The 26,084-nt window shown below is 39.7% G+C and overlaps 1 protein-coding gene across 1 annotated transcript in view; it reads right to left on the bottom strand.

The window, feature by feature from the left end:
* ELAVL4 (ELAV like RNA binding protein 4) overlaps nucleotides 1-23,482 on the bottom strand; it is a 152,495-nt gene extending 129,013 nt beyond the window's left edge. Inside the window, exon 1 of the mRNA XM_082613076.1 lies at nucleotides 23,385-23,482. Within this exon, the coding sequence (XP_082469202.1) occupies nucleotides 23,385-23,402 (18 nt within the window). The 5' untranslated portion in view covers nucleotides 23,403-23,482. The remainder of the gene's footprint in view (nucleotides 1-23,384) is intronic.
* Nucleotides 23,483-26,084: the final 2,602 nt, after the last annotated feature.

Genomic DNA, 26,084 nt, shown 5'->3' with positions numbered 1-26,084 from the left:
ATAGAAAACCCTACAAACTCCACCAAAAAGCTGTTAGAATAAGTGAATTCAGTAAAGTTGCAGCATACAAAATCAATATATAGAAATCTGTGTTGTTTCTACACACTAATAATAAACTATCAAAAAGAAATTAAGAAAGTAATCTCACTTACAATTTATATCAAAAAGAATAAAATACCTAATAATAAATTTAATCAAGGAGGCAAAAGATCTGTACACTGAAAACTATAAGACACTGATGAAAGAAACTGAAGAAGATATGAAAAAATGAAAAGATATTCTGTGCTCATGGATTTAAGAATCAATATTGTTAAAATGTCCATACTGGGCTTCCCTGGTGGCTCGGTGGTTGAGAGTCCGCCTGCCAATGCAGGGGACACGGGTTCGTGCCCCGGTCCGGGAAGATCCCACATGCCATGGAGCGGCTGTGCCCGTGAGCCATGGCCGCTGAGCCTGCACGTCTGGAGCCTGTGCTCCACAATGGGAGAGGCCACAACAGTGAGAGGCCCGCATACCGCAAAAAAAAAAAAAAAAAAAAGTCCATACTACCACAAGCAGTCTACAGATTCAATGAAATCCCTGTCAAAATGCCAATGTCATATTTCACAGACGTAGAACAAACAATTCTAAAACTTGTATTGAATCACAGAAGACCCCAAATAGCCAAAACAATCCAGAGAGAGAGAGAAGAACAAAGCTGGAGAGATCACATGCCCTGATTTCAAATTATATTACAAAGCTATAGTGATCAAAACAGTATGGTACTGGCACAAAAACAGAAACATAGATCAATGGAACAGAAACAGAGCCCAGACATAAATCCACACTTTTGTGGACAATTAGTCTACTACAAAGAAGCAAAGAACATATGGAAAAAGGACAGCACCTTTAATAAACGGTGTTGGGAAAACTGGACAGTCAAATGCAAAAGAATGAAAATAGACCACCATCTTACACCATGCAGAAAAATTAACTCAAAATGGAGTAAAGATGTGAATGTAAGATCTGAAACAATAAAATCCTAGAAGAAAATATGGGCAGTAAGTTCCTTGACATCAGTCTTAGTGATGTTTTTGTGTTTCTGACTCTAAAGATATGTGAAACAAAAGCAAAAATAAACAGACGGGACTACAACAAACTAAAAAGCTTCTACACAGTGAAGGAAACTATCATTAAAATGAAAAGGCAACATACTGAATGGGAGAAGACATTTGCAAATCATGTATCTGAGAAGGGCTTAGTACCCAAAATATATAAAGAGTTCATACAACTAAACAAGAACAACAAAAAATCCCCAAACAACCCAATTAAAAAACTGGGCAGAGAATCTGAATAGACATTTTTCCAAAGACGACACACAGATGGTCAACAGGCACATGAAAAAAAGTTCAACATCATCAAGGAAATACAAATCAAAAGCACAGTAAAATATCGCATTATACCTGTTAGAATGACTACCATAAAAAATACAGGAAATAACAAGTGTTGATGAGAAAAGGAAACCTTTGTACACTGTTTGTGGGATGGTAAATTGGTACCACCACTGTGGAAAGCAGTAGGTAGATTCCTCAAAAAATTAAGAATAGAATTGCCATATGACCCAGCTATTCCACTTCTGGGTATCTATCCAAAGAACACTAAAACACCACTTCACAAAAGTAAATGCACCCCTATGTTCACTGCAGCATTATTTACAATAGCCAAGATACTGAAGTAACCTAAGAGTCCGTCAATGGATAATTGGATAAAGAAGACGTTGTGCATATATGCAATGGAATACCACTCAGCCATAAAAAAATAATGAAATCCTGCCATTTGTGACAACACAGATGGACCTTGAGGGTATTATGCTAAGTGAAATAAGTAAGATGGAGAAAGACACGTACCATATGATTTCACTCATGTGGAATCTAAAAACAGAAAGAAAAACAATGAACAAACAAAATACAACAAAAACAAACTCATAGGTGCAGAGAACAATTAGTGGTTCCCAGAGGGCAAGAGATTTGGAGATGGATGAAGGGGGTAACTATATGGTGATGGATGGTAACTAGACTTGTGGTGGTGATCACTCTGTAGTGTATATAGATGTTGTTTTATAATGCTGTACACTTGAAACTTACATCATCATGATCATCATCATCACCATCATCATAAATAAAAAAGATATGTAACCCAGGAAAAAAGCTGTTATAAAACTGAAATTAAGGATATCCCTAAGAAATGGATAGTGCCAGGCATGTTTACATCCATGGCAAGAAATACTGTTTGAGTACCTACTGTGTGCCAAGCACCACTGGAAGAGCTAAGGAGATAAGGAAACAAGATAGACAAAGTCCCCACTCTCTTGGAACTTACATTCAAGTGAGGGGAGAACAAACAAGTCATAGAAACCAAAATAGTTTAAGACAGCAGTAAGTAGTATATGGAAAATAATGCAGAATAAGGGGGATAGACAGAAGAGGGGAGGAGGGAGAGCTCTCCCGGACCAGGGTCAGAAGGCTCTCTGAGGAGGGGTCATTTGAGCAGAGGACTGAGCCAAGTGAAGGAGGAAGCCACCTGAGGGTCTGGGGTATAAGTAGAGCAGGAAGGCCCAAGGCAGGAGTCAGCTGGGCATCCTGGAATGAGACACGATGTCTAGCGAGGCTGGAGTGGAGTGATCTAAGAGCAGGCTGAGAGACAGGCTGAGATCAGATAATACTGGTTGTTGCAGGCCACAGTTAGGAATTTTGATCTCATTTATTCCACCAACAGTCCTACGGAGTATGCAGTATTTACGGAGGAAAACCTTGAGGTCTAAAACAATAATATAACTTTCTCTGCCTTTATGAAATCTCACCATTTAGTGGTGGAAGTTTCCAATTCTATATATATATATTTTTACATCTTTATTGGAGTATAATTGCTTTACAATGGTGTGTTAGTTTCTGCTTTATAACAAAGTGAATCAGTTATACATATACATATATTCCCATATCTCTTCCCTCTTGCATCTCCCTCCCTCCCACCCTCCCTATCCCACCCCTCTAGGTGGTCACAAAGCACCGAGCTGATCTCCCTGTGCTATGCGGCTGCTTCCCACTAGGTATCTATTTTACGTTTGGTAGTGCATATATGTCCATGCCACTATCTCACTTTGTCACAGCTTACCCTTCCCCCTCCCCATATCCTCAATTCCATTCTCTAGTAGGTCTGTGTCTTTATTCCTGTCTTACCCCTAGGTTCTTAATGACATTTTTTTTCTTAGATTCCATATATATGTGTTAGCATATGGTATTTGTCTTTCTCTTTCTGACTTACTTCACTCTGTATGAAAGACTCTAGGTCCATCCACCTCACTACAAATAACTCAATTTTGTTTCTTTTTATGGCTGAGTAATATTCCATTGTATATATGTGCCAAATCTTCTTTATCCATTCATCCGATGATGGACACTTAGGTTCTTGCCATCAAATAAGAGTACAAGTTAGTTAAGAGGAAAGTGAAAATAATGGGGAAGGGAGTCCCATAGAAGAGCCCATGCATTTTTTTTTCTTCCAGGAACTGCTCTTAAATAGTGTTAAATGAGTAGAAATCTGAATGAGGACTCAGGAAAATAAATGCAGTGTTCAGTCCTCTCTGGTCATTGCAGTTCTAGGGAACCTCCTGACAACCAGAAATACTGTCCCAATAACTGCTATCCCTCTATTCCAGTGATCATTATTTACATCACACATATCCTTCTATGTCTAAGCACGTTAACAGTGCCAAGAAAGCTTGGAAAAACAAGGAATCGTGTTGCCTGGCAAAGCCAGGGGTAGCAAATACATCAATTCTAGCTTAGTCTAGCTATTCCCTGTAATAATTCTGCACTTAGAAAATTCACCTAAGAGGAAGAAAACCCACAGAATTTCATAAAAAATACTAAATAAAGTAGAAAGGACACTAAAATAGAAAGGACTTAGAAATGTTTAAAACACTTAGGTAATACCTCCAATCAGTCTTCTCCAAAAATTCACTAGGACTGACCCCCTATGAGTTATTGAGCAGGGGGAGGGGCTACAAAGGCAATACAGGACCAAGGTTAGGAGTGTGAGTCTGGAGTCAGACTGCCTAGGTTCAGAGTGTGATTGTAAGGGTTTAATAAGATAATTCATGTAAAGTACTTAGTATAAAGCCCAGCATATAATAATAACTCTAAAAACTAAGCTGTTATTATTATTATGGTACCATCATTAAAGAAATAAGTCCCAGATCTTGCCTCAAGGATGGTTAAGTAAAAAATGAATAACATCACTAACAGGAATACTGCTAAACAGAGATGCTGAAAACAAATTACAAGGGTGTAGGGGATCCAAAGCCACATATCCAAAACACATTTATTGAGCACCTTCTCTGGGCCAGATAGTGGTGGCTGGGAATACAAATAAGGTGGACAATATGATCCCTGTCCTGGAGGAAGTGACTGTAACTTTCCTTTCACCCATGAGTGGTTCTGAATCAAACAAGTATTTCATAAGCACCCATGTCTAGTGTTGCACAAAATACTAATGGAGTTCCGGGTTTAAAACATGGCTCTTGGGTTAGAAGAACGTACAGCCCATCTAGGGAGACAAGATTTCACCAGAAGAAACAATAAGAAAACAAGCTTGTGAGAAGGTCAGCGTATAAATGCTAGAGGTGACAAAAGAGAATAATGGGGGCCAGAGAGATCCAGGAGGCCTTCATTAACCAGGGACAGAGAGTGAGGTGTCCTCACCAGCACAGTGACTAGGTCTCCATCCAGAGCAAGCAGTCCTTTTGGCTGGTAAAATGATGCTGCTGTTAAAGAAATTGAAATATAACTCAGAGATACATAAACAGAACTTGCATGAAATGAAATCAGTTTCATATAAGACAGCAGGATATAGCTGAAAATGCATGGACTTAGGAGTCACAAGGCCTCCGTGATTACTGTCTGTGAAATCCTCGATAAATTACTTACTCTCTCTGAAATAAATAAATGATTGCGAATAAGTGAAAAAAATAGAAATTAAATTACCATTCCCTGTTTAAATCAGGTACAGCTCTGTGGACAAGAAAACTACTCCGTGATCCTAGAAAGAGAAAATGCCTATGAAATGAAAAAGAGGTTACTTTTAATTCATTTCATATAGGAGGGCAAAACAGAATAGGTTACTCTTCTGGAGAAAACTTATCTGTAGACCTCCATTTAAATCCACAGCTATCTCAACTGAATACCTGCAAGAAGATCCATGGATTTCACACAACTATATGTGTGACGTTCAGAAATGCAATTAAAAATCAACTCTTGAGCACATACTATGTGTTAGACACTGGGACGGACCAACAGGGATATAGAGATGAAAAAGACACCATTCCTGGGTCCCTACGGAGTTCACAGGCAGTTAACCATGCTGTTCTAACACAGTGCCAGAACCCTTTTACCCTCTACTATTAGAGAGCACAGACTGTAACCCCTGAAACCTCCAACCATTGGTCCCAGGTTGTTCCTGTCTTCTCCCACTGGAGAGTCCTTCAAGATACTAGAAGTTGGAGGCTCACCAACTCTCCTGAGCCTTATTACCCCATCACACCCATCCCCAAACCAGTCCAACTGGACTGCTCTTCCCCAAGCACAGTCCTTATTCTCCCATGTCTAGTCATGTCTAGTATTTTATTTCAAGAAGACCTTCATTTCCCACCCCCATCTCTACATAGTCCTGACCATCTACCTAAAATAACATCCCCAGGTCTATGCTCTTTCATCTACTTTATTTTCCTCATACCATTTAATGATGATCTGAAAGTGTATTATTTTATTGAAGAGTTAATAGCTTATAATTTATATGCCCTGCTGGAAAGTAAGCTGTGATCCCAGTACCTACTGTGACATCCAACACCTACCACAGTGCCTGGATGCAGTAGGTACTCAATCAATTTTTGTCAGAATAAATAAATGAAAGAACATACAAACTACATACCACTTTGTACCTTTCTGACAGTATTTGTCCCTTTTGATATGATAATATTTATATGCTTACTTATATATATGAATATGTCTTCCCTACATGGTAGGAAACGCCTTGAGGATCCATGTCTGTTTCACCTTTGTATCCTCCAATAACCCAGGGTAGAGTGTTTCCTTCGTTAATGCCTGTTGAATGAATAAATGATGTGGTCCCTTGGTTAAGATCTGTTGAATAAATAAACAATATGGTCCCTTCCTCTTCAGGCTTCTTAATCTTGACTTTGTCAAGACTCTACCTCAATCCTCAGAAATATGAACATATTTGGTTGGTAACATGGAAAAGCAAAGGTTCTTTTTAATTACACTTCTGCTGCTTCTTTTAAAGAACTAATTACTTGACCAAGATTAAAGGTTATTTCCTCCCCCACCCGCATCCATCAAACCCTTATCTGCTAGGGTTTTTGCAAACACCTATCAATTTCTTGAGGATAAAAAAGTTAATAAAACCTTTAAAAACCAGATACTCTTCTGGAGTGCACCAATCTCTGCTTGCTGTGGGTACAAGCTATTTTTATCAGGTGATACTGTGATATTCCTTTTCAACACATGATATTCACTCTTTCAAGCTGTTCAGCACTGTTCTATTTGGTTTCATGCTACATCAATAAGACAGTTTGAGGGAGAAGGAAAAATGGGACATGGTATATTTAGTAGCACCACTAAAACCCTAAATAAAAACTGAGTTTCCTAAACTCCTCGGCTACCCAATCTATATCCAGGACCTTAACTAACAACCCAAGATTAAAGCCAAATAGGAAACACCTTTATCCAAGGGAATATTTTTATAAGAGTGTTAATTACAGAAAGCCATTTGAAATGTCTCTAAAACTTTAAGGAGTTAAAGTTCATACATAAAGGTCATAGAAGGGCGAAACAATTGCTACATGTACTTTGTATTTTCATAGCATTTTTACTCTGGGATTATCAGTCTAATCATATTTTTAAATGATACATCTGTTTATACATCTGGGCATGATGAGTTTGAGGTGGTCATGTGACAACTATGAACTGCTGGCTAACAAGCAGTGAGACATAGAAAAACAAAGTGTTGGAAGGTTTAGGCTGGAGTATCAATGGAACCATGAAAGTAAATAAAATGACCCTTGAAGAGTCAGGAGAGCAGTAGGCTGAGGAGGAAACCTTACTGCACAAATGTGAGCAATCATGTGTGCTAGAAGGTTAAGGAAAAGGTATCAATAGAAGTATGTGCCCAAGATAGTCTCAAAAATACTTAACTCACAGTCTTGTTGTAAGACTCAGTAGTTACAGGTAAAGGTCTTTGTACTCTGCAAACCATGCTACAAATATTTGTTTCTATTATTTCTGTAAGGAATGTTAAGGGTGGTGTGGGAGAGCAACTGCAAAACTAGTCATAATATTTACCCCTCCTTGTACCCATGCCCTTTACAATGTGACTTTGCAGATCTTCCTATCAAAAGATGTAATCTATTTCCTGGTGCCTATAACTGGGCTGGCCTTGTGATTTGCTTTGGACAACAGGATACAGTAGAGTTCCTGCTATGTCAGTTCTTGCTTACTTTCTCTCTCTCTCTTGGAATCTTGCCCAGCTGTCATGTGAACAAGCCCCAATTGTCCTGCCAGAAAAAGCAAGACCACATAGAAAACAGTCCAGTGAACCTAGTCAAGGCCATCCTAGAACAGCCTATAACCAGCCAACTCCACACATGTGAGAGAGCCCAGCCAAGATCAGCAGAGCTGCCTACCTGCCCTAGAGCTGACTGCAAATGTATAAATGAGCCCAACTAAGATCAAAAGAACTTCCCAGTTGACTTGTAAACTCATGAGCAATAATAAACACTCACTGTTTTTTGGACTTCCCTGGTGGCGCAGTGGTTAGGAATCCGCCTGCCAACGTGGGGGACACGGGTTTGAGCCCTGGTCCGGGAGGATCCCACATGCCGCAGAGCAACTAAGCCAGTGAGCCACAGCTACTGAACCTGTATGCCACAACTACTGAAACCTGCGTGCCTAGAGCCCGTGCCCTGCAACAAGAGAGGTCACCACAGTGAGAGGCCCGTGCACCACAGCGAGGAGTGGCCCCTGCTGCAACTAGAGAGGACCCATGCATAGCAATGAAGACCCAACGCAGCCAAAAATAAATAAGTAAACAAACAAACTAATTAATTAATTAAATAAATAAATAAAAATAAACACTCAATGTTTTAAACCACTGAGTTTTAAAGGTGGTTAGTTATATAGCAATAGTTGACTGATATAAGTAGCAATAAATAAACCAGCCTGTCAGGAATATTCTATGTGCTTGGCACTGTGCTAATAAGCACTGTTTACAGGGGTTATTTCATTTGCTTCTCACAATAACTTTATGAAGTAATTATTATTATCCCCATTTTACAGATTATAAAATTGAGCACAGAGTTTAAGTTCACTTGCCCAGTGTTGCACAGCTAGCAAACAGTGGGGCCAAAATTTAAATCAGGCAGTTCAACTACAGAGCAGCACTTAATCCAAGAAAGAGAATCTTTTACTTAATCCAACAAATAAGGAAATTTTCCCAGGCTATTCCTTCTACTGGAGCTCTCATCTCTTCTAATCACCCTACCTAATCCTGCTTCCTTTCTTCTACTAGCTAATTCCTATTTTTCTTCATCCTTAGTTTAAATGTCACTTCCAGGTTGAATAGAAGGAAAACAGGAAGCCCTGTGGGAAAAAACCACCATAAATGAGGAAAGAGGCTGGGACAGTGGGCCTAAAAGCTGGATGGGATCAGTGGTTCCAGGTACAGTGGGAGGTTCTAACTGACAGCCACATTTAACAGTTTGAGAAAAGAAAGGATGTGTGATAAAGAATGAATTAACTCTCATCACGAAGAGCCCAAGCCCCAGTTCTACCTGTTCCCCACAAAAGCAGGTAGACATAAGAAAAGGAAAATGCTTCACTACTAACTGGAAAGAGATAAGCACCTGAATCTGGAGGTAGGAAAAATGGCAACAAACTCCACAGAGCAGATGCTCCAAGAGGTCTTGAGGGGAGAGGGGTGGTTAGCTGAGATGAGCATAGCAAAGTTTTAGTAACAGATGAGTGCAGATGCTGATAAAGGAACAGAACTCTAGAGACTGGCCACAGAGGAAGCTGATGAACCTGCAGGGCACATCATGTAGGTGTTTCCAACAGTGGTAGTAGTATAGTGGAAAGGTACAGGCAGCTTTAGAGCTACAAGTAGAACAGCAGACAATGGCCAGGATATATGGCGAGAGGAGGCATTGGAGGAGAAGAAAAGAAGAAGTGTAAGTAGCAGAATATAGTATATGATAGTAATAATAATGGCAATAATATTCACTATGAAAGTTTTACTCAACTACCAAGCATGTACAAATAATATGCATTATTTCATTTGAGAAGAAAAAAGATGACCTTTGAGGATGCCCAGAGAGACATAAGAAAGGGACAGAACCGACAGCATGCCATTTGGTACATGGGAGATTATAGACACTAGACTTAGTGACAAAGATTTAAAGTGACCTCACCTAAGATCCATGAACTGGAGGGGCTTAGGGGACACTGAGGTTGTATTTGTGTAGAACCTAACTACCTGCCAGAATGAAAGCTCCTTGAGGTCAGAGACTGTGCTCCTTTCCACCAGTGTATGAACAGTACCTAGCACTGTACCTGACACACAGATGGCACTCCATAGATATGTGTTGGTAGTCTTAATAAACAAATGGATGGATGAATAAAAATGTCAGTTTATGCCTCATAAACAAGATAAAAAGGCATTTGTCTGTGTTTGAATCCAATTCAACACAACATGATTGTTGAACATGATTAAAAGTACTGAAACTCATTTGGCTGTGAGATCTTGAGTCACTTCTCTGTGCCTCTGTTTCCTCATCTGTAAAATGAGGTTAATAATCTGTATGAATTGTATACTCCCAGAAGCAAACACTGAGACAGTGGAAAAGATTTATCAATTTATTGTAAAAATACACAGGGGAGGAAACAGAATTGGACAGGGAGAGGCTCAGATCACAATGCAGATGGACAAAGGCTTGGCCTACCCAAAGGGGAGTCTGGAACAAATATTTTCCATAAGAAGAGTCAGAAATGGTCAGGTCCTACCTCCCCACTGTGTTCAGTTACTGGCTCTCCAGGAAGCATGTGACCGAAAGGAGCTGTAGCTGGAAGCTGTCATCTAACTGCACTCCTTGCAGATAAAGTGAGTTCTCTCTTGAAGGGAGATCTGAATGGCACATTTCTACGGTGGCCACACTACCTAATGGGGTTATGAGCCCTCCATTAGTTAATACAGATAAAACACTTAAATCAGTGCCCAGAACTCAGTATGTTCTATTAAAGTATTTGGTATTACTGTTCATTATCTGTACAATTACATACAACTGCACAACTTGAGTCTAGGTTGGAAATTACAAACTCAAATGACTATAGGGGCTACACAGAAAACATAAATGTGTAAACTGACCTGAGTAAGATAAAAAGAGTAAGGGGGCCTATGGTCTCTGTAGCCTACCTGGAACGTACATACTCTGCCTAAAGGTATTCAGATTAACAACAATACCATCTGTTATGTCTTCTTTGGTGAAATGTCTATTTAGGTCTTCCACCCATTTTTTTAATTGGGTTGTTTGTTTTTTTTGATGTTGAGCTCCATGAGCTGTTTGTATATTTTGGAGATTAATACTTTGTCCGTTGCTTCATTTGCAAATATTTTCTCCCATTCTGAGGGTTGTCTTTTCATTTTGTTTATGATTTCCTTTGCTGTGCAAAACCTTTTAAGTTTCATTAGGCTCCATTTGTTTATTTTTGTTTTTATTTTCATTACTCTAGGAGGTGGGTCAAAAAAGATCTTGCTGTGGTTAATCTACACACAATAAATGCTGGAGAGAGTGTGGAGAACAGTATGGAGGTTCCTTAAAAAACTAAAAATAGAACTACCATATGATCCAGCAATCCCACTTCTCGGCATATACCCTGAGAAAACCATAATTCAAAATGACACATGTACCCCAATGTTCACTGCAGCACTATTTACAATAGCCAGGACATGGAAACAATCTAAATGTCCAACAACAGATGAATGGATAAAGAAAGAAGATGTGGTACCTATATACAATGGAATATTACTCAGCCATAAAAAGGAATGAAATTGGCTCATTTGCAGAGATGTGGATGGACCTAGAGTCTGTCATACAGAGTGAAGTGAGCCAGAAAGAGAAAAACAAATATCATATATTAACACATATATGTGGAATCTAGAAAAATGGTACAGATGAACCTATTTGTAGGAGAGGAATAGAGATGTAGATGTAGAGAACAGACTTGTGGACACGGGGGGAAGGGGAGGGTGGGAGGAGTTGGGAGATTATGTTTGACATAAATACACTACCATGTGTAAAATAGATAGCTAGTGGGAACCTGGTGTATAGCACAGGGAGCTCAGCTTGGTTCTCTTTGACAACCTACATGGGTGGGATTGGGGGGGAGTGGGAGGGAGGTCCAAGAGGGAAAGGATATAAGTATACATATAGCTGATTCACCTCATTGTATAGCAGAAACTAACACAACATTGTAAAGCAATTTTACTCCAATTAAAAAAAAATTAAAAAAATAAAAATAATAACAAAGAAACTAGTCATTATTAAAGTCTGGCTAAGATTCAAACTTTGAAAACTAAATTTGTACATAATTTTATGAATAAACAGAAGCTATTATGCAAAGATCATGTCCATCACTTCTGGTCATTGACAGTGAAGCAGAGAATCACAGGGATCCTGCTTTTCATAATCCATGCTGGTGAAGTTGGCCTCTTTGATGCTTTAGAATTGATATTATGATATCAAAAGGTATCAAGGAATATTGGAGTTTCTTCTGGATTTGGTTATTCAAATTTTTATTTTTTTAATGTATGAAGATGCTCTGCTGGACATTAATAAGCATGTGTTTGTTTATTTTTCTCTCCAACAAGAGAAAAAGAAGAAAAATTACCTTCAATGAAGAGTGTAAATCATGCTTGAGTGCTACAAGGCACTCAGGGTATCTTCCCATAGGAAATAAGCAGATAGCTTTGTCCAACTTGACTCCAAGAGATGGAGTCAGATGGTCAGGGTTCTGGGCCTATAAAGGCGTGGAAATATGAGCTCACAGTACCACTGAGTTCTGAGACTTGAGACTTGCAGATGACAGTGCTCTCCCACTGCTTCAAATGGGATCATGCTGGTGGTACTGCAGTAGTTAGAAGGGGACACAGTCTAGCATATTCTCAGCTACAGCCAGCCCAGGCCCTCCTCCACATGGTAATAGCAGGAGCCTACTTCACAAAGTCTTTAAGTCACTGGTCCTGGATCCACCTGTCCCAGGCAAGCTGCAACCTTGCCACCAGTGCTCACTCCATGACTTAGCTGCAAAGGGAAATGCCACTCATGATTTCTGAGTGGGGCATAGTGATATACTATGAGCTGCTAAAGGGAAAAAGAATGTAGATACCCCTGTTATATTTGATCATGTATCATGAAAAGTCATACAGCTTCTATTGGAAGTCGAGCTTTTGACATATAGATGTTAGATGCTTATATGACAGTCCTTGATGACACATGAAAAGGTCATACCAATCTCTCTGAACTCTGAAATTCTAGAATCTATATAAAAAATTTGACAATTTATTCTGTTTTTAACTGCACTGAATGGTATATGACAGGCAAACTCCAGGGCACACAATAACTTTTATTTCAATTTTGCATCACAGTATAACATTTCAAAAATAATTTATTGAGGTGAAATTTATATAATATAACATCAATCATTTTAAAGTGAACAATTCATTGGCATTTAGTACATTCACAATGCTGTATAACCACCACCTCTGTCTAGATCCAAAACATTTCCATCATTTCAAAGTAAAACCCCTTACTCTCCATTGCCCCTGTTTCTATCCCCTGGCAACCACCAATCTGCCTTCTGACTCTATGGATTTATCTATTCTGGGTACTTCATATAAATGAAATTATATAATATGTCACCTTTTGTGTCTGGCTTCTTTCACTTAGTATGTTTTGGAGGTTCATCAATGTTGCAGCCTATATCAGAACTTCATTCCTTTTCATAGCTGAATATTATTCCATTTTGTGTATGTATTACTATTTGTTTATCCATTGATGGATATTTGGGCTGTTCCCACCTTTTAGCTATTGTGAATAATGTTGCTATGAACATGTGTGTACCTGTACTTGAATACTAGTTTTCAATTCTTTTGGTTATACAGCTAGGAGTAGAATTGTGGAGGTCACATGGTAAACCTATATTTAACAACTGATGAACTTTTCCACAGTGGCTGCACCATTTTACAATCCCACCAGCAATGTATGAGGGTTCTAATTTCTCCACATCTGCCCTAACACTTGTTATTTTGGGTTTTTATTTATTTATTTATTTTTCTTTCTTTTTTATTATAGCCAATGGACACGAAGTGGTATCTCATTGTGGTTTTGATGTGCATTTCCCTAATGACTAATAATACTGAGCATATTTTCATGTGTTTTTTGGTTACTTTTTAACACTTTAAATGACACCAGGGATACAAATTTAAGTTAAAATTCAACTGTATAGGGGGTTTTCAAATGCAAATAACGCAACTGAGATGACAGTTAAACACATAATTGCTATAAGCTTCACAAAGTGCACTCATGCACAGGCAATGATAACCACATTTTTTTTCAAACATTGATTGTAAAAGTGGATCTCCATTTCAGAAATCTTATCTTCAAATCAGAAATATGATGTTTAAGAAAATGTAAGTCCCCCAGGGACATCAATTTTTGTCTATATCATTCTCCATGTCTGAACAAGGCACATATTAGGCACTCAGTAAATGTTGGCTAACTAAAAAAATCAGGCTTACTATCTGGACCCAGAGACTTGTAAGTGAGTACAGATAATAAGGTAGAGGGATGGATCTAGGATAATTCAAGATTTTTCTACCTAGGTCCACTGGGAAAATGATGGTGCCATTAACCAGGATAATAAATATAGGAGCAAGAACACTTGTGATAAAGGAATTATCTCAGAATTCTTACTATTAATTCAGAGTTCCTTTTTAAATTTTTATTCTTTAATTTTCATATTCCTTTTATACCACCTTTCTACATGGAAAAATGTAAGAAAAGTGAAAAGGTATTCTATAAACATAACCTAATAATACTGCTACTCACAAACATTTCCTACCTTAATTTTTTGTGCTTTAGTTTTTCTTCCTATATGTCCTATTCTGACCTCACCCCTGCTGAATATCACTCCATCCCATATATATCAAATTTTCCATGGTTATTATGAGTCTTTATAGTACTGCCTATCCCAATTTGGTTTGGCAAATTTATTAACTCTCTTCTCTGGTTTATGAATTAGAGAATGTCTCCCATTGAACAGAACTTACTTAGAAAAGCAGACCATGTCTATTGTGACTCCATATGGCACCATTTTGTAACTAGAGGACAGATCACTAAATTTTAATTTACTCTGATCACTTCCCCCTTGTAGACTATGTGTCTTCCATTCCAAAAGTCCAAAAAAAAATAATTCAAGCTTACTTTAATCTGGTAAAATTGTCTTGGTACTACTTGCCTTTTGAAATTATTTTATTATAAGAATAATCTAACCTTGCATAATTTATACCCCAAAAGAATATATCACACCCTCAAAGTGAAGAGAAATCCTATTTCAACACACAATAAGACTGTCCCATGTGTACTAAAGTTTCTTGAGCTCTCTCCTTCTGCTGTATGTCTCCAAACAACATAGTAATTTAACCTCAAATTACAGTATAGTATTGCAGTTAGTATCATTTTCCTCTCAACAAGTGATAGTCTGAGTGGACAGGGAGAATTTGTAGTACAAAATTCTTACTTGTAATATAAACTCGGGATTTGACTTCAATTATTATGGTCATGGACCAGGGACTTTCAGGAACACTGGTTCCTATGACCTGAGTAAGATCCTCAAAACTGCTGCTTCTGAGATGACCCTTTGTTCAGAAACTCATGCTGTGAGAACTAAAAGACCTTTAATATCAGAGATGTAGGGAAAAAAATGGCCAACCAATCTTCAGGGGAAAAAAAGGGAAATCTTTTCTATAACCATAGCAGACAAAACTAACACAGGTCAACCACAGCCATCGAAATATTGGATAAGAGACCAAAGTTGTATACAGTCCTACTCAAGCCTCTAGCAGCAAAAACAGGACTCCATGGCATGGACTCTGTATTTAGGAAATTTCCAGTTGATGAGAACTCAGAATTTTTGCTTTTTATCTTTTCTTTGCTGCTATCCTCATCCAACCTTTCTGATATTTTAATTCAAATCAGTAAAAACAACTTAAAAACTTTTCTTGTAAAGGTTTTGGTTGAAGGAGCCTCACACAGAGTCATTGACTCAATAAGTATTTGTTGGTTGTCCACTAAATGCAGGGCCCTAGACCAGGCCCCAGGACTCAGGGGATACAATGATGAATAAAGACCCAGATTCTGTCCTCAAGGACTTGGGCTTCTTTCCTCAAGTCTGGCTGCTCTGCCTGTGGGGTCCAAAAGGTTTCATGTGATGTTTTCCTACAGAACTCTGATGGATAAGTGGTTCTCTTGACAGATGATGGGGCTGAGGGCAAGGATGGTGATATTGTAGGCAGAGAAAACAGCAAATGCAAACAGGCAAAAGCAAATGTGAAGTATGTTTGGTCAACTGCAAAAAATTTAATGGCAGAGCAAATGTAGGATTTGAATGGGAGAAAATGGAAGGCCATATATTTACTTATAAAGGTAAGGATAAATGTACAATAACAAACCAATAAGCTTAGGCTTCATCCTGTGGATAGTGGGGGGCAAAGAAATGGCAGGGTCACATCTACATTTTAGAGACAATGTTTGGTGTTGGTGACCAATTGGAGGAAAAGAGACTGTAAAATAGGCCTGAGTAAAGAGGATTTTATGGTAGACCAGTAGGGGGATGAAAATGGGAAATTCCAGATTATTAATTATTCACAATGTCCCTATTTTTTATCACCATGAATAACCAAAAGCAAACAGTCTAAATGCTTCCTGATTTTGTTTCCATGCTTCTCTTACGAAGATATAACGTGTTTAGGTTTTTTGTTTGTTTGTTTGTATTGTTTTGGCAGGGAAGGGAATAGTATTTCTTTTTAAAGAGCTCTACTGTTTACAAAGGCCCTTCCATGTTTAAGGACATACCAATAAATAATATCCCATACAGTACACTTTCAATTGGACACCAAAGTAGAAAGGTTTTTGCCTCTGAGCCACAAAGCCAGGATCAAGTTCCTACTCTGTAATTTACCAGATTTCTATCATTGGGCAGGTTGCCCAACTTGTCTAAGTTGTCATCATTAAAGCTGTGTCTCAGTCAGGGTCTGAGTCAGGAAACAGAAGGCATACTCAAAGAGTAAAACTGAGCAAGGTTTAATGAAGGAAATTCATCAAGGAATGATGAAGCACCCTGGGGCTAGCAATAGTGGAGACTCATTATCACCTCTTTGACCTTGAGAGAACCCAGAGAGAGAGAGAGAAAGAGAGGGAGAGAGTGAGCTGTACCTGTAGGATGGATATGGGCTGCAGCCTCCACACAGTCACTGTTAACCAGTAGCCTAGCAGAGATAGAGTTGGGGAAATAAATACCCAGAACTCACTTTCTTTCTGCCTTCAGATATCCTGCCAGTGCTCCCACTGGCCAAATCCTTCTAGAATCAAGACGGCAAGGAAGCCCACTGATGCAGTCTGTAAAGGTCAGCCTCCAAGGCCACAGAAAGGATGGGGAAAAGGGTAGAGAGTAGATCTAGAGGGCAAATGTAAGATACCCAGTTCAAAATGTAATGATGGCAATCCACTTCTCACACAGATTTGCTGTGAGGGTCAAATGAGATAACATATATAAAAATAACTTGTAAACTGTAAACAAAATACACAAATATAATAATTATGAGATCCATCCTATAAGAAGTAAACAAGAAAGAATAACACCAATCTATGGTATGGGTCTCCTGAAGTTGACAGACCTCAAACTTTCAAATCAAGAGTAGCTCTACACCGGAATTTTTTCTTTCTGGTTAAAAGTACAAATCTTGAAGACAAAAAAATCAAACTGAAAAGGAATTGTTCAGTACCAAATGGTTAAGGCTAAGTAAAAAGACTAATTCCCTAGTGAGGTCGGTGCGACAATGGTCAGACAGGACTCAGACACCTACACATCAGCATCTCCATGTTATTTTTCTGCTCTTTGCCTTTCCCAAATCCAATTCTAACGTTTTCCAGAAACAGAATTAGCAACAATTCTAGAGGCCTATTCTGCTTTCTACTGTGGTTCAGGACCAGTTCTTATAAGCACCAAGTCATTTGCCAAAGAAACATTCAACAAGCATTTGCAGAGTACCTACAAAGTGCTTGGTATATAAGCTAAGCAAGATCTTCTTATCAGTGGATGATGAACCATGACAACATTTATTCCTCATGCAAACCTTATAATCCGATTTATAATCTTTTCCCTCTTGTTCACTACTCTTTAGCCATACTGACCTCCTTGCTGTTCCTTGGACCCTTCAAGTTACACTCCTGCCTTAAGGCCTTTCCTCGGGCTATTCCCACTGCTTTTTCCAGATAGCCACATGGCTAACTTCTTCGTCTCCATCAAGTTTGTTCAAGTGCCGCCTTCTCAATGAGGTCTACCTTATTCAAAATTACAATTCCTGCCCAAGCTCCTGATCTCCTTTATCCTACTCTATTTTTTATAACCTTTTTACATGCACATAATGTGCATGTTTATTATGGTTATTTTTAATTTCTATCTCCCCTTGTACTCCTACTGACAGGGATATTTGAATTTTGTTCACTGATGTATTCCAAGCACCTACAACTGGGTCTGGCCCATACTGGACACTCAACAAATTTTCACTGAATTAATTAATCAGTCAATCATTCAGCCATGTGAAATGGTTTCAGAAGGCTCACTGACATTAGCAATTTTTTGTTAATGTAAATTTTAAAAGTCAGAAAAAGAAAGCTATGTTGGCATTGCATTTTAAATCTAATAGTCTCATCTCAACATAAATTTGTTCCAAATTTTTTGCTCATAGGTGAAAACTCATATGTGATGATTAATCCCCATTATAATTAAATGTAAAAGCTGTAACATTTCTATTAAAGGAACTATAAGATCAAGTATCAAGCTGGTACTATAGATAACAAGTGTTTGTAATTAACATACTGTGGATAACTGTAAACTCTGTCATCGCATTAATAAAATGTAAAAATTCCTAAAGCAACTGGGAGCTCCGTGGCAGCTGCAACATCAACACTAGCCACTTTGCCAGTTGTTCAGAGGCTGTGCAAATGAGACAAACTGGTAGTAACACACATAATGCATTTGAGAGCCATTTTTGCACAACATAAGTTTATGTCTCTTTTTTTAGATAAGGATTTTTTTCTTTTCTTTAGATAAAATACCACATCCTGATGCATGAATATGTGGAGCTGAGATAAATTTCAGACTGGTAAGGGGACTAAACCATGAAGTGGGCAGTTTAGGTACCTCTGAGTAAACTATCACTCAGAGAACAGTAAACTGTTCCTTGGACCCTTCAAGTTACACTCCTGCCTTAGGGCCTTTCCTCGGGCTATTCCCACTGCTTTTTCCAGATAGCCACATGGCTAACTTCTTCATCTCCATCAAGTTTGTTCAAATGCCACCTTCTCAATGAGGCCTACCCTATTCAAAATTTGAATAGGTTCAAACTTATTGAATAGGTTCAAATAGGTTCAAACCTATTTGAATAGGTTCAAATAGGTTCTGATTTGAGTGAAGAAAGGTTACTTGTGCAGCAAATTTGGGTCCATACATTCATGGCTTTAATATGCAGAAAATATGAATAGAAAGATTAGTATAATTATTTTATTGCAAAGATAACTGGAAAGTCAAACAAAGAGCTCAAATGACAGAACTAGGTATGAAGGTATCAAAGGGTTAAATGGATTCTTTCCAGAAAGCCAAACCTTCTACCTCCACCACCCAAAGTGCTATAGAGTCAGAAAGATTAGGAAGCCACTGCACAGCCAATCAATGAAGGACATGATTTTTAGTGGACCCAGTCACAGATTAAACTCAGCTTGGACAATGACCCTAACTCTGATTCAGCTGTAATCAGCTTCACATGTAAAAGGTGCGTATGTGCGTGTGTGTGTGTTGATACCTGATGGATATGTTTGGGTTTCTTACTGCAACAGGGAAGTACAACATCTAGATCCAAAACAAGAAGTAAAATCTGACTTGTTTCCTAGACTATGTACGGAGCTACAATATTTTGAAAGAACCAATACAGCTTTTTACTGGATAGTGCGCTGAATTGTGTCCCCCCAGCCAAATTCATATGCTGAGGATCTAAACCCCCAGTACGCCAGAATACAACTGCATTTGGAGATAGGGCCTGTAAAGAGGTAATAACTGAGGTAAAATTAAGTCATATGAGTGGGTCCTAATCCAATATGATTGAAGAGAATTAGGACAGAGACACAGAAAGAGGAAAGACCATGTGAAGACAGAGAGAAGATGGCCATATACTAGCCAAGGAGAGAGGCCTCAGAAAAAACAACTCTGCCTACACCTTGATTTTGGACTGCAAGCCTCCAGAAGTGTGAGTAAATACATTTCTATTGCTTAAGTCACCCAGTCTGTGGTATTTGTTATGGTAGCCCTAGCAACCTAATACACCATGTATGATTCGTCTCATTATGCCATTGCATGAAAAGGAGAATGCAGTTTTAAAAATCTAGTTCCCAATCACAAATCACAAGCATGAATGTCAACGGATACCTCATTTATGCAGTATCATAAGGGAATAAATCATTCCACATTAGGTAAAATTTACGGGTAACTGAAGCTTGCCTCTTAACAAACCAAAGTCTCTAATCTAATCATATCAGATGGAAATCTTCCTAAAAATACATTGTTATATGCTATTCCCCTTTTAAAATAGAGCATACCATGATGCAACCCTTTTAAAGAATAAAATGGAAAATTCCAACAAAATTGGCAATTGTTATTCAGTACTCTAATTCAATTATTGCTTCTATTTAAGATTAAGACTAATTTCTCATGTCTTACTTTTGTAATTTGTTTGTCCCTCATTTCCAGCTCACCTTTACTGAAATTCCATTGTGTCTCCTATCTTTCAGGCCTTCTAATCTGCTGCAGGCTGAGAAATTAGGGAACCAAGCATGTTAGAACTATGTCTCAAGTAAGAATTAGAAGGCTTGAGGGAGGGTCCAGGGAGCTTGTCTGTGAGTAAACAAGTTAACATACTCTCTGTGGCATACTTTTGGTTCTCAGAAATGTTTTTGCTTCCATCATAGCTTTTGCCTGTATTCCTAAGGGCTACCATTGAAAAGTTATGACCACTATGTTTGGATGAGATTTTATTTTTACAATATTTTATTAATAATTATTGGCTTGTTTCCACTTCAAAAACTTTTCACAGCATCATTGTAGTGAATTGACATTAAAATCTGTATAGTGTTGATTTCCACCTCCAAAAAATGATTAATATAAATATAGCAATTTTAATAATAACAGCTGGCATATATTAGCATTTACCATGTGCCTGATACTGTGCTAAATGCACATTAGGTATCTCACTTAATTACCAGCAATGCAAAGAATTTACTGAAAGCAAGGGAAGGGATGTAAAATCACTATGAACTTTCAGGAATTGTGCTTACTGGATGGAAATATTATGCAAATGAGCATTACTGGATCAAATAAAACATTTAAATCTGGTTTTAAAAAAGCTATTAGTAAAAACTAATACCATATGCAAGTTCCAAATTAAATATAATCCTGGCACAAGCCAAATAATCATTCTTCTCCATGGACCATCACTCCTGACAACAACCTGAAAAATTATAGTTCCTTCCCTCCATGTTTCCTATGACCCAACATGAATTTATGAAGAAGATACGCTCAAAGGCAGAGGGGCCTCTGGAAATGAATCACTAGGTTATGCAGAATTACCTTGTTAGGTCAACTCCTGCCTCTCAAAAGGGATGTATTTAACACATTTGGAGGTTAATTTTTTAAATGAACTTTATTGAGATGTAATGCACATACAGTCAAATGCACAGATCTTAAAGGTTCAGTTTGATGAGTTCTGACAAATGGATACACCCTGCAGTCAACACCCCAATCAAAATATAGCGTATTTCAATTACCCGAGAAAATTCCCTTATGACCCTTTGCAGTCAACCTCTTTCCCCGACTATAGATAGGTATTTTTCAGCAGATATAGTAGCAGTGATGGTAACAGTTACTGTTATGGACCGTTAATAGGAGTATTTACTGAGTGCCCACATGCCAGGCACTGTACATATATGGTATTCCATTTAATTCCCATGTCAAAGGCTGGTATTATCCCCATTAGTCTATTGGGAAGTGGGAAAAAATAGTAAGACCGAGGAATTGATTATGCAAGGTCACATAACAACTGAGTGGTGGGATAGACCTGAACCAAGAATATCTGAATTAGAATCCCTCGTGCTAAATTCTATTGCCTCTACACAAATGCTAAGGAGTTTTCTGTTAATTCAAAACACACTAAGTAGTGGAATTAGTGAGGCCACCAACTCTAACCCACAACCCCACCTCTATTACAATCACACCCAAGTACCTTATCGTATAAGCAAGCAAGGGTTTCAGAGGCTAATACTAATGATAACTAAAGAGGATTACTTACAAGTTCCCTAGCTAAAAACCTGCCTGTAAATCCCTCATATATTTCTAAGGTAGTCAGGAGAGGGGGAAAGTCCTCTGTATAGGTGTGTGGGTCACAACCCCATCAGCCCCAAGGAATAGTTAGTGTTTCAGAAAATGAAAGGAAGGAATCCAACCATCACTGATTCTTAGTCAACCACAATCCACTCTACCTAAGAACCACAAGGAGAGGCGCTGTGAAGCACTCTACTCTCACTTTATTAGGGAAGCACGGAGGCAAACATCTGGATTGAACCATTTGATTCCTCATTACATTAATTTTATTCAGTGTTTTAAACTCAACCCACTCACATTTACAAAACACTTCACACAGATTACTTCCCTCATAAATGGAGCTCCATTCACATTTCACTTAAAACATCAAACTTATTCTGAAATGACTGAGGTTAAAGCCTGTTCAGTGTCAATTTGCAAGTATTATAAAATAATGAAAAACTAGGCGCAGAAATGCAGAAAGGTAATGTGAGGCAGCCTCTTCAAGGGGTTCTACTAAAATAAAGCAGCTTGGTAAGGGGCGCAGGCAGGCTTTCATGAACCCACAGGGCTCGTGACAAACTGTTGTGGAGCGGGTATTTGATTCCCCAGAGGGAAGATTTATGAGAATTACCACCCTTGAGCAGTACCGGCTAACCCTGGGGAATCAATATGACTCATATTCCCCCAAACCTGGAGTTGTTTTTGAGAAGTTCCTCTCCGAGGTTTCCCTGTGGTCTCCCTAAATCCGTTAACATATGTTGGAAGAGGGGAGGTTCTCTCTCTTTTAGAAACGAATTGTCTCCAGCAAGTTCAAGACTTCAGGACGTGTGTTTACTAAATCCTAAACGCTTGACAACCCCAGCCCAAAGAGAGACGAGTACAACACACAAATACACCCTACCCAACACCTGATCCTCCTTTTTCCTCCGCTAAACAAGAGCACTGCTCAGTGCAACGGAAGCGCCCGCTCAGTCTCATCTAGAAATATCCCAAGCCCCAGGTCGACAGCGGGCTGTAATAGGGGAAAGGCACTGGAGGGTGCTGCTTCTCGACAATTAGCGGGAGTCACACAGACAGAAGGGGCCCCCCTGAGGATGCGCGCCTGCTCGCCCAGCACTCTGGGGCCCCGCTCGCTCGAAGCCGCCCGGACTTTTTGGCGCCACCAGCTAGTTCAGCAAGGCCACTCCGAGGACAGCTCGGGAAAGGAGCAGAGGGGAGTGGCGCGCGCGGGGCGGCGTCTTCTCCCCGGGGCTGGGTCGACTGTCGCGGGGTGCGGGGTGCACGGCAACCCAACTTTCGGTTGTCTCCCCTGAGGCAGGGAAAGTGTCTCGTGGCCCGCGGGGGAAGGACCCAGAGGCCCTCGGGAACAGAGTCGCCAGCTGGGCGGCTGAGGGGGACGCCAGAAGTCCCCGGGCCAGGGGCGCGCGGGGGCGGCTCCCTCCTGTGAGGGCCCCTTCCCCCTCCCTGAGAGTCCGGGTGGCGGGGCTGAGCGCCTGGAATGACCGAGTCACAGCCACGTGGCCGCGCGGTCGCGCGTGACAGCGGGTGGGCGGGGCATCAGGGGCGCGGGGCCGGCCGAGGCGCGGCTACCTGGCTCTTGAGGCGCATCTTCTCGGCGGCGCGGTCCAGCCGGAGGCTGCGGAGGCTGGGCGGGGCGCGGCGGCAGGGAGGACGTCCGCGGAGTCGCCCCGCGCTCGCTCGCTAGCTGGCTCGCTCACCCGCTCAGCGCTGAGCGGTCGCTTCGCCACCCCCACCGCCGTCTCCAGGGGGCGCCTCGCGCGGGAGTTGGAGGATCGACCCCTGCGGTTCCCGGCCCTGGCGCCTAGCATCGAGTTTATGCTCAAGAAGTTGAATGAATAAATCTCTTCTCCAGTACTGCTACCTGTGCTTAAATTTTAAGTGAGGTAGCTTTTTTGGCAGTTCAAGTCCACCAACAACATTTGAACCGATGTTCTTGGCAAAACACTGTGCTGGGCTCCGAGGATTTGCAAACGTGACCAATTTGGAACCCTTAGAATAAATCTTACCCTTTAGGCGAAGGCGCACTAGAAAGGTGGCCTGTCTTTGGCGGAGTGTGGACACACTAACTGGATCCTTCAAGCCATGTTTGGCCAGTTGACTGGTGTCTAAGATATATCCAAAGTAAAGTGAGAAATGGAGACAATGATTAACATCACTAAATCTCAAACAAAATAACCCAGACTTTTGTGCACTGTGATTTCAGGTATAAATGTTGGCCTCAATGACTTGGGAGAGCCAAGTTGCTCTGTGGCCTCCTAAACCACACCAGACTTTTGAATAACACAGCGTTGGTCTGGTGCTGGGTAATCTGATGATCATTAAAAATGGGCAAGTCGGGCTTCCCTGGTGGCGCAGTGGTTGACAGTCTGCCTGCCGATGCAGGGGACATGGGTTCGTGCCCCGGTCCGGGAAGATCCCACATGCTGCGGAGCCGCTGGGCCCGTGAGCCATGGCCGCTGAGCCTGCGCATCTGGAGCCTGTGCTTCGTAACGGGAGAGGCCACAACAGTGAGAGGCCCGTGAACCACAAAAAAAAAAAAAAAAAAAAAAAAAAAAAAGGGCAAGTCGCTTCTTGAGCCCTCCCTGACCTTTGTAAAACTTTCACACCCAGGGCCCAGAAACTCAGAAACTCACAGTTAGGTTGTTGAGAATGCCCATTATTGCGTAAAGGAAATCTACTTTTGTTCAAAATATAGGAAATACAGGTATGAGCAAGACTTACTGGTTGAAGTAAGCTTAGCACGGTAGAGTTAGAATGGAAATATTAAAGAATCATCTTATCTGATGCCTCTTTATAGGTGAAGGCTTTGAGGTCCTGAGAAGACCTGCCCAGGTCACAAGGGAATCAGGAGGAAAAATTGTAAAAGTTCTCCTAACTCCTGTTTTATTTTTTTATTTCACAATTCTCAGGATTCTCAGATTTTCTGTTTTTAGGACTTGATCCATTCAGACCTTCACATAGACACAAATAAGCTAAAGAGGCTGCCTAGGTAATAGGAGGACTGGGAATGACAAACAAAACAAAATTGATGTTATTTTCATTATTATGATAGCTGTTAGTTATTGAGCACTTATGTGCACTTTCCATGGATTATCTCATTTAATCCAAGTTTTAAAAGGTGCAGCCTTAAAACTGAATAATCCCCGATGACTATAAGAGCTGTTTTCCCACAGTCTCCTTTGACTATGTAAAACAAAAGGGTTTTGTTCCTGAGCAGATGGGGATATACCAACTCAAAATTCTGCTAACTTATATTCTTTGCCCCAGTAGTTCCACTTTTATAAATTTGTTTTAAGGAAGTAATCATTAATGTGTTCAAAGACTTGGCCCTATGATTTTTACTGTAGCATAGTTTGAAATATGCAAAAATTGGAAATAGTCTTTAATGGTCAGCAAAAGGGACTGATCATCCATACAATGGAATATTCTGCAGACATTAAGAATGATACAGTCCATGAATATTTATCAACATGGGAAGATGTTCACAGTATATTTCAAAGTGAGAAAAGGAGGTCACAAGATTGTATCCTGTTTTTGAAAGGGTAACTGGTTATTTTGGAAGATGGGATTATGAGTGATTTTTATTTCTCCCTCTTTTGCTTATCTGTATTTTTAAAAATGTCAATGGTAAATAGTTATTGTTTTGGAATTAAAACAAATTTTGTTTTAATGAATGACTATCTCTGATTATTAGCAATGAGCAAGATATTGTAGGAAAGGCCGGCAGGCAAGAATTCAGGGCACTTTAGCACAGTAAAGGACACAGTCTTAACCACTGTAGTTAGGGTATTAATCAGACCTAGTTTCTAGATCAGCTCTGCCCTTTTAAAAGTATGTCATCTTGAACAAGTTAACTTGGTTTTTCTAAGCCTAAAAACAGTAATGACAATAATAGCTAACATTAATGAGTTTACTTTGTGCTGGGCACTGTGCTATGCACTCTGTTTACAATCTCATTCTCACATCAACTGATGAGGAAGTTGAAGCTTAAGTTGAGGAAAGTTAAACAACTTGTCCAAGTATACACAATCAGATAAATGCTCACATCATAGTGTGGTTGTGAGGGTTAAGTGCAAGGGGGCACTTAAAGCACTTAGCTTAATATAGTGGCAGATATGCAGATGTATATATATACTTGATGCCAGTTGTTTTTTAATAATTTAGGTACAACTCTTGTAGCAGGTTCTGCTCTTTATAAAAACTTTAGTGCTCCAATAACCTCTCCAGGGAATCCACTTTGGTTATACGGTGGTGGGTAAGATTACGGGC

The sequence above is a fragment of the Mesoplodon mirus genome (assembly GCF_964341445.2).
Source record: "Mesoplodon mirus genome assembly, chromosome: 3".
Lineage (NCBI taxonomy): Eukaryota > Metazoa > Chordata > Mammalia > Artiodactyla > Ziphiidae > Mesoplodon > Mesoplodon mirus.
This window is presented reverse-complemented; position numbering and strand designations above follow the sequence as displayed.